The sequence below is a fragment of the Gavialis gangeticus genome, unplaced genomic scaffold (assembly GCF_001723915.1).
Source record: "Gavialis gangeticus isolate Ggan-Ray unplaced genomic scaffold, GavGan_comp1, whole genome shotgun sequence".
Lineage (NCBI taxonomy): Eukaryota > Metazoa > Chordata > Crocodylia > Gavialidae > Gavialis > Gavialis gangeticus.
In genome coordinates, this window is record NW_017729032.1 from 94,682,356 (window position 1) to 94,692,285 (window position 9,930).

Here is a 9,930-nt window from a genome sequence, read left to right on the forward strand (position 1 = left end):
AATTTAACAGTTGGGTACATTAATTCTTTTCTTGGAGTTGTACGGTTCTGAACAGTTTGTTGGCTTTAATACAAATTCTTCAAAGAATATTGTTTGCCATTCAGCAATTACAGCTTTAAAGATATTTAAAAATCAAGTTTTATAATAAGGTCAGTTGATATAAATAGTATAAATACTATATGTTAAAACAGTTGTGTCACAAAATGTAGGTAAATTTCAACTAATTTATGTGGAATACAGGCATCCTCATTTTAAATAATATACTTAAGGCAGGACCAGGTTAGGTTAAAAAACAGGAATTTAAGCAAGAAATCACTGGCAGTAAGACATTTCATATATTTAAATTATATTACTTTTATTCATTTTTTTCATTTTTCCCGTGTCAGTTATGAATCTTCCAATCAATTGTGCTGGTTTTCCAGCTGTATAAAATGTATTTTTATTTTCCTGGTCTTTATTACAGTATTTGAATATCAACAAATATAAACAAAACTTAATACTCATCAAATACTAAAAATGGGGTGAATCAAACTAAGTTTGAGTTACTCTGCTGGAAGAAGTAATACCATATAATCAATAATTTTTACTTAAAGGGCGCATCCAGACAAGTGCACACGTGCCTCTTGCAGCATCTCAAAGCAGTTTGAGGTGCCGCAAGAAAAATACTGGGAACAAAAAAATTTCCCTGCACTACATATTTGCAGCGTGTACTCTAAATTTGATACCTGGAAATCCAAGTCAGGCAGCACTGCAGCGTCAGCCATTCCTTTATACCTATGCTAGGTCAGCCCAACCTGACTTAGCCTGGCCTGCCCTGCTAACGTGCCTCTGGACAAGAACAGGATGGCTCCTGCTACCACCCACTGCTCCTGTCCAAAGGTGTGCACTAGCAAAGTGGGCCAGGTACGGTCAGGTTGGGCCAGGCCCGTTCTTTGTGAGTGTGAGGTGGCGATGTGCGCCCACAGGGCTGTGTCTGCAAGCATGGCCCTGACAGACCACCTGGCTGTTGCTGCCAGTGCCTGGGCCTGTGTGCTTGGCAGGGGGCGGGGGGGCAGCTGGCTGAGGCATGAGGGTGCTTCAGTGTGGGGGCTACTTGCTGGCTAGCCCCACGCTGGTACACCATCATGCTCCAGTCAGACCTTCGGCAGCATGTCAAGCCATGTCAGAGCAGCCCCAGGCTGACACCCTGGGCCCCTTGCCATCCAGGGCTGCTCCAACCCAGCTCAATGTGCTGCAGTCCTGGGTGCATATGTAAATGTGACACCCAGAAGCAATAAGTGCCAGAGTTTATTGCTCCACATTAATGCATGTATAAACTTGCCCGCTGTAGCTTGTGCCCAAAGCAGCAATTGAGCTGACTCAGAGCAATTGAGCTACTATATGCAGTAGGCCATGACTCTGGAAAAATCTTTTTTTCTACATTCAGCCTTCCAAAATCAAGGGGTGTGTCTTATTTGGGGTCATGTGGTATGTGAGGAAATATAGTAATGCTCTTCTATTCTTTACTGTTCCCTTTTTTACTCTGTTCTTTGGGGACTTATGGCACATTCCCAACTATTGTTACCCATAACAGAGGGTTAGATTACTGTGAATATGTTTTTCATTACAGTTGAATCCTGTGGTCTGTGAGTTCTGCCCACTGTGTATTTGTATAGACAGTAATTTAACTGAATCCTTCTAGTGCTTAGTTGCAGGCCTGCTATACTCAAGCATAACCTTTAGCTCCCACATGCTACCCCGACAGATAAGTTGGGGCAGAGGCCAGTGTCTGTTTCTAGCTCTGCTCTGAAGTTACTTCCTCTGACTGGCCCCTTCCATAAGAGAAGGACTTCAGTTCAGTCGCCCTTGGCCCAAGGCCGGTGATGAGAGTTCTCCCCTTCACCACCCCTTAGGATTCTCGTGGACTAGCTCTAATTCACTTTGGCCACTCTGATTTACAGTTTAATCCTGCTGGTGTCACAAGGCAATGAAACTACAAGGAACACGATTAAGTTTCACAAAGAAACTTCGTAAATTAGCACACGTTATTCTTAACACAGCTGAGTTACAGTTCTAAGGTGGGAAAAAACTGACAGCATTTCTCTACGCTGAAAATCCCTGAATCTTGGTCAATATCCTAATGGAAAGCAAAATCCCCTATGTTCCCCCCTATGCAACTGCTTTTCCAGTTTTGCCTTCTGTTTCTGATGATGAACTGGCTTCCTTGCATATAAGCTTGTACTCTTGTTCTCTCTCCCACTGGGGATTTTTCATGCTACATTCTTCTTCCCTCCCCTGGGGTGGTGGTTGAGGGGGTGTCAGAAAGGGAATCATTAAAAGTCAGTGGTTTTACTAGAAGCCAGCCCATTTTTCTTTTCAGTGTCAATCCAATTTCCCAGGCATAGCCTGCTGCAGAGTGAAGGGTCTAATCTACACTTAAGGATGCAATCAGCAAAACAAAGTAATGTATAATTTGACAGACTATGTTTTCCAAACTGTCACAGTTACCTCAGGTAACAGGTTCATTGATCGTGTTTTTGTTAGGGTCACTTGAGCTTTAGCAGGTGATTACCTGGGTGTTGTTACAGTGCTTGGCTGCATGAGAGAGGAGCCAGAAGGGCACCAGCACATCATCCAGTGACTGGTTCCCTGATAAAAATGGGCATGCTACACACATAATTGGCACTCCAAACTAAAAAATTCCACTGCTTTGAAAAGAATTTTACTTTGAATACATATTCTTTGCAGTCCAGCACTTTAGAAGACTTTCCCTCCTCCCTTACCTTTTGCCTGAAAAAGTCCTTTTAAAAGCATTTTACGGGAAGTATTTGAGGATTCAAAATATTCTTAAAGTTTTGTGTAATTGTTGTTTAAAGGTTGTTTGGTTTTCTTTGGACTACTATTTTGCATTTGCTTCCTGAACACGCATTTTTTTAAATTGCTTTTGCAAACTCTTCAGTGCAAAAGGAAGGATTTTCCTCATGTGTAGATTATAATTATTTAAGAGAGATACTAAGAACAAAGGTTATTGTAGCATTGGGAATTGCATTGAAAAGATAAAAAATTGTCACTTTCTTCTTTGCTTTGGCAAATGCCTAGAACTTTTTCCAGTTATTTGTTTGATAGAACAGCATTCATTTTTTACAATGTTACATCTACATCGGTAAGTTCTCTTTAATTTTGTTTGATCATATGAAGATCTGAAATAACATACTAATTTTGAATCTCTCATAGCCACTGAATTTGAGAAATGTTATAAGCATTGCCAATATGTGACATTTAAGCAATATTAAGGATACACAGACCATATTGATATGCACCTAAATCAATTACAGAAATTAAGCCATATTTTACATTTAAAAATGTAAGGCTACCCATTCATTTGTTCTTTCCTGTCCTGTAATTGCACTCAACCATCTATAAATGACCCTCTATGATCAAAGATAGTTTATTTAGCAGGGAGAATCAGTTTTTATCTGTTTGTGGATTGAACATATCCATTCCTCATGCTTTTATGTTCTGTGTCAGTTAGCCATTATAAACAGTTTAAATAAAAGCAATTAAGAATTATGTATGGGGCTCTTGTTTTATTTGCTCAGAATCAAAATTTACCATTGCTATAATTGCAAGTGCTATTGAAACACGAGTACGCAAATGATATATAGCTTTTTCATATTACCTTTAAAAATCCTTAGATGCTTTATCAATTTAGTAGTTTGTAACTGTTTTAGAGGCTAGTATTTTCGACACTGAATACGCAAAATGTTTTGAAGACAATAGGAATTCAACGCTAACAGCAGCTGTATTTAGCATTTGATCCTAAATTAATTTTAATATAGAATTTTAAGAAACACTATTGTATTTGAGTATCTTAATAGTAGGCTTGTATAATATCAATAACCTAATGATATAAAGGGGTATGTGCTTTGTCTAATTCAACTTGCGGGGAGAGAGCATTGGATGTGATACCCCTAGACTTTAGCAAGGCTTTTGACACTATCTCCCACAACATTATCATTAACTAACTAATGAAATACTAGACAAAAGTACTGTAAGGTAGATTACACAACTTGATTGATCACTGTTCAATGAGTAGTCCTCAATGGCTCAGTGTCTAGGTGGTTTCAAGTGAGGTTCCTCAGGGGCTTTTCATGGGTCTGGTATCATTTAACATCATCATAAATTATTTGGACAACTAGATTGACAGCATGCTTATCAAATTTGCAGATGACCCCAAGTTGAGTAGAGCTTCAGATACTGTGAAAGATCCAGAATCAACTTGAATTAACTTGAGAAATGGTACAATATCAATCGTATCAAATTCAATAAGGAAAAGTGCAAAGTCCTGCACTTGTGATAGAATAACTGCATGCACAAATATAGACTGGCTAGGCTCCAGTACTGCAGAAAAGAACCTAGGGGTTACAGTGGATCTTAGGCTGCATATGAGTCAACAGTGTGCCAACGGCATACTTGTATGAACGGGAATGTTACTTGCAAATAGAGAGACCAATAGTTAGCCATGTTAGTCTGAAATCAGGCAGAAGGCAGGGCAGACTGGAACCTTATACACTAACTAATTCAGAGAGGCATACATTTTCATAAGCCATATCTTACTTCATCAGATGTTATGAAGGAACCTTCAGGGAAAGGGAAGGGACCTCACTTCAAAAAAGATGTGGACAGATTGGAAGTAGTGCACAGAGTGCCCAGCAGAGTGACAAAAATTATTAGAGGCCTGGGAAATGACTCATGAAAAAAGTGTGAAAGAACTGAGATTATTTAGTCTGGAAGAAAGATGGGGAATTTGAGAACCATCTTCAGATATCGGAACGGCAGTTTATGAAGTGGATTTAAAGAGATTTTTCTTTGTGGCTGCAGGAGACAGGACTAGGAGCAATGCCTTTGAAATGCAACAGAGGAAATTTAGGTTGGACATTAGGAAGAACTTTCTGACCATGGGGTTGGTCAACCACTGGAATAGTCTGCCTAGTGAAGCTGGAAATTTTCAAAAGCAGGTTATATAGATGCTTCTCTGTATTAATACTACCTTGAGCAGAGAGCTGGACTAGATGACCTCATGAAGTCCCTTCTAGCCCTATTTTCCTATGATCCTATGATTGCTGTAAATGTAGGGTTACCATATTTCCAGTTCCAAAAAAAAGGACACCTGTTGGAGGGGGGGTCAGGGCAGGGGTATGATGGTGGGGGGTGGGCCGATGCCCTGCCCCTGTCCATTCTGTTGCCGCTCACCCCCCCAGCCCTGCTCATGCTCCTCACTCCATATCCACTGACCCAAGCCCTGCCAATGCCCCTCACTCACTCCCAAACAGCAGTACCCTGCCCTCCACCCCTTGCTGGTACCCCTCACTTCTGACCCGCAGCCTCTGCCCTGCACACCCAACCCACAGTCAGCCGTCCCATCCACCCATGCCCCTCACTCCTGATCTGCAGACTTCTGCCAGCCCTGCTGGTGCCCTTCACTCCTGACCTGCAGCCCCTGCCCCCCTCCCAGCCCTGCCAGTTCCCCTCAGTCCCAACCTGCAGCCCTCTGCCTCCCAGCCCTGTTGGTGCCCCTCACTCATGACCTGCAACCCCCTACCCCCCAGTGCTGCTGGTGTCCTGCACTCTGGACCTGCAGCCTCTGCCCCCAAGCTCTGCTGATGCCCCTCACTCTTGACCCACAGACCCCTACCCTCCCAGCCCTGCTGCCCAAGCAACTGCCACATTGCGCATGCACGCTCTCTCTCTCTCACTCACTATTACCTGGCTTGCCAGAGCCCGTGCAGGGAGCACATGACCCCCAGCAGCCAATCACCTTGCCCACTGCTCCCAGCTCTAAACAGCCAGCCGGGGAGAGCAGAAAACGCAGACATTTGCTCTTATTTTTAAAAATTGATCTGGGAAAACCTGGATGTATGGTAACCCTAGTAAACGACACACCTAATTTAAAAAAAGACTGCATCTATATTTATTAATTTACGCGCAAAAATACTTTTGCAATTTTTTAATTAAGCTGCTACAGACCATTGCCAACAAAATGCAAAGATAAACACAAATAAAGCATTCAGACCCTATTACCGATGCATTCCTCCGTCTGTTTTCTTAGCTGCAGCTACCTCCCTTCCACCAATATCCCCCTATTTACCTCCATACTCATTCTGAACCAACAGTAGGCACCCTTACACTGACTTAGTAGTGGTTATATGTACAAGAATTTTAGCCTTATTGGGTTGATTATGGTGTTCATAAATTGCATAGTATATTTCCCATACTGAGTTTTGTATTGGTTTAAATAAAGTAGGGTATCAGATTGCTTTGAGCTATGGGGCCTTTTTAGTCTATGAAAACTTATATGAATCAGTGATCTATGATGTTAGTACCTGGTCTAAAATCAAGATTCATTTTTAAATGTAAAAAAAAAAAGAAGAAGAAATGTAGCCAAGATGGCATACAGGTTATTTAAATGAGAGTGTGGAAAGTAGAAAGGATGACATGGAAGCTGAAAAGAGAAATTTCTGAGTGGTATTGAAGGGAGGGCCAGATTACTTTAATAGTTCACTTCCTTACATTTTAGTATTTGTGTTGGTGTGGGGTGCAGTTTAGCAACCTTAGCTGAAAGTTGACGAAGTGTTCTAGCAAGGAAATACTTCAGGTTTGCCATTAAGTGCATATCAGCACTGTTTAGTCCTCCACATGGCTAGCTATCAATAGTAGGGGTGCACCGATAGAGATTTTGGGGCAAATACAGATATCCAATTTTAAAGGAGGCATATCAGCCGATACTGATCCGATTTCCAATATAGCTTGGAGAGTTGCCTCCAGCTGGTAAATCCGTTGTGGAAGGGGGAAGCGGGGGCAGAACAACCCCCCCCATGGTGAGGGAGGGGGCAGGTGATGCCCACCTGAGGCAGGGTGGAGCATGGGATGGAGGCGTGGTTTGGGGGTGGGGGGAGCTTCTGCCACTGCTTGCACCCTGGGAGGGTGGGGAGGAGGCGTGTGCCCCCCCAGGTCTGCATGGGGCGAGCAGGTGGGCTGCAGCTGTGGGCTGGAGCTGGGCTCTTCTTGCCAGGGGCTGGGCTCAGAGTGGGGGCTATGGAGGGGGCTGCAGCAACCCCAGTTTTTGCCGCAGCTCCCTCCGAGTGCCTCTGCTACCGCAGGCCCAGTGCAGCCCCAGCTCTTCCCAGCTTAACCCCCACCTCCCCTCACACATGGAGAAGAGCTGGGGCTGCGCTGGGTGTGCAGCGGCAGCAGCACTGGGTTGGAACTGCCCCCCAATGAGCCGTGCCTCCATCCTGCACCCCATGTGGGGGGAGGTGGGGGTTGAGCCAGAAAGAGCTGGGGCTGCACCGGGCAGGCAGGCAGCGGCAGCACTGGAAGGGAGCAACAGCAAAATTTGGGGTGGCTGCAGCCCCCTCCATAGCCCTCGTTCCAAGCCCAACCCCTAGTGAGAAGAGCCCGGCTCCAGCCCACAGCTGCAGCCTGCCTGTTCACCCAGTGCAGATCCGGGGGCACATGCCACCCCACTCCTGCCCTCCCGGGATGTGTGCAGTAGCGGGAGTTCCCCCCCACAACAAGCCATGCCTCCATTCTGCACCCCACCCCAGCTGGGAAGTGCCTGCCCCTGTCCGCTTCCTCCCTGCGGGGCTGGGAGGTTGATCACCACAATGGACTTACCAGCTGGAGGCTGCTGTCCACACTGCCGGACTGTGCTTGCTGCCTGAGTGCTGTGCTATGGCTGTGCACACACACTGGCATTTATCAGCCAAATTATCAGCCCCATCGGGCCGATTTCTGATATAGCTAATTTTCTTTATGTCGGTACTGATCCGATATTGAACCAATGTATCAGTGCACCTCTAATCAATAGTGATGTGCTCCCTGCAAAATTGAACTCCTCTCCCATTTCTGACCTCAACCACCCTACTTACAATCTATAACACAATCCATCTGTATCTCCCTTCTCTTCCTTACCCCTCTGTTTTCCTGTGATAATCAACGCTACAACTTCTTCACCTTGAGCTCTTCACAAGACAAATTCCACATCTCTTTCAACCTCATACAGTCCTAATGCAGCTCTGATTCCCTATACTCTCTCCATCATAAATATGTGGCTTACCTATGTGCTTTCCTGTGGTGCTGCATAATACATTTCAGTGAAGAAGTTGGCAGGAATGTATGGCAAGCCAGAGGCTGAAAACAGATGGGGATGGCATGGTGGGGGTAATCATGCATGTTGAAGGACTCGTGTGAGGAGAAGATTTTGTTTAAGTGGTTCTGGCTTGTGGAACTAGAGCTGTGCAAATAGCATGGCATAGGGAGAAACATTATTATTCATAGTGCTCTCCCTCCTCCCATGGAATTACTGGCTTTTTTTATCCATTACACCAAGGCAGCAGTGTCAGGAATAGCCCTTCAGTCTGATGTCCCAATATAGCAGGGGTCAGCAACAATTTTGCGTAAAGTGCCAAAAACACCTGCAACCTCAACTTTGTAAGATGTTGGCGTGCCAGGGGCGGATGGTGGGGGAGCTGTGAGGAGCCCAATCCTTGTTGTGGCAGCGTAGCCCCAGCCTCTTCCCCGCCATCCGCCCTGAGGCACACTTGCCAAACAAAGTGTGGCCTTTGCGTGCCATGCTCTGGCACCCGAGCTAGGGTTTGCCTACCCCTGCAATATAGTGATGCTCATTTCACACCTTTTTTTTTTTTTTCACTTTGTATGAGTGCCAGTGCTAGAGGAGCTAAACATCTCCACGAAGGAACTGGTACTTACAGGGTTCTTCACAGCACTGGTATATCAGTCAACACAGTAGCTGTGAGGAAGCAATTTAAATGCTGACACCCATGATGGAGAAGGCAATGAGCCCCTCACCCCAGGATCTCCTGTAAAAACTTTACACCCCGGTTCAGGTTACGCACAATCCAAAATGTATCTGTTACCAACCAACACACAAGCCTTTTCCTTCCCAGTCCTATGAATATTTGTATTAATTCCCCTTCCTTTCTCTTCAAGGCCCTGTTTACCCTGTCCTGTCCCACATATCCTTGCTCTTTTGAGCCACAGAGCTCCCTCTCTAGTCCCCCAATGCTTTTGCAGACATCCTAGGATCTCTGTAATGAGCAGAGGTGGTGAGTCATGGAAGCAGATTAACAACATCAGATAACAAAAATTAGTGATGGATCTGAGCACCACATTTGGTTTGTTTTTACAGAGTGCCTTGTTGCACATTAATTTTAGGCAGCTCCTGGAGCTCTTAACCCCTGAATTGTCCATACATTAACACCTGAAACTAGTTTTAAGCAGACTATAGGTAGCTTCAAGTTACACCACTCCAGGGCAGGTTTCTATCTGATCCATGTTACCCAGCTCCTGTTCCAGTAATGTGTGACCATTCCCCACAGATGAACCACCCAAGTCGCAGTTCCAGCATCCCAGGATGGTGAGTCTCCTCCCCACCCCCCTGTTCTTTGTGGACAACATTTCCACTCCCCGAAATCTACTGCCCAGGGAGCAGTTCTGGCACCAAGCCAAATCCCCAACTTGCCCATCATGGTGTGATGTTCCCACTCCCAGGGGTGTAACCCTATGCAAACTGCCAGCAGAGCACATGCCACCTAGCTAGTTTGCAGGGCATGGACAGGTCTAGGTGGAATGGGAGAAGGAACAATGTAGGGGGCTAGATTGGGTCCCCATGAGCTGAGGCTTCCTTCCTGGGGCAAGGGCAGTAGCTCCCCCAAAAGTATCTTCCCTCTCCACTCCTGCCTCCCCCCCCCACATCCCAATCCCAAATCCTAATTTATTAAAACATGAGACCTTCTTTAATTTACTTCTTTTTATTTTGTTATAAATTCTTTTTTTACTTCTTATTTTTTGTCCTTCAATAACTGACTTTCTTCCCCCACCCTTCCCCTACCCCACATTTCCTTTCCACCCTTCCTCCACCCCACATGT

The 9,930-nt window shown here is 45.0% G+C and overlaps 1 protein-coding gene across 3 annotated transcripts in view; it reads left to right on the plus strand.

Moving 5' to 3' along the window:
• Window positions 1-9,930, plus strand: part of PIBF1 (progesterone immunomodulatory binding factor 1) — a 222,386-nt gene that overhangs the window by 198,777 nt on the left and 13,679 nt on the right. The window contains exons 17-18 of one of the 3 annotated variants that reach the window (XM_019524723.1): window positions 2,360-2,440; window positions 2,524-3,549. The exons of 1 other annotated variant lie outside the window; for it this stretch is intronic. In XM_019524723.1, the coding sequence (XP_019380268.1) occupies window positions 2,360-2,419 (60 nt within the window). In that variant the 3' untranslated portion in view covers window positions 2,420-2,440; window positions 2,524-3,549. Of the gene's footprint in view, window positions 1-2,359; window positions 2,441-2,523; window positions 3,550-9,930 lie in introns of those variants that run through there. One more of the 3 variants, XM_019524724.1, reaches the window with a different exon arrangement.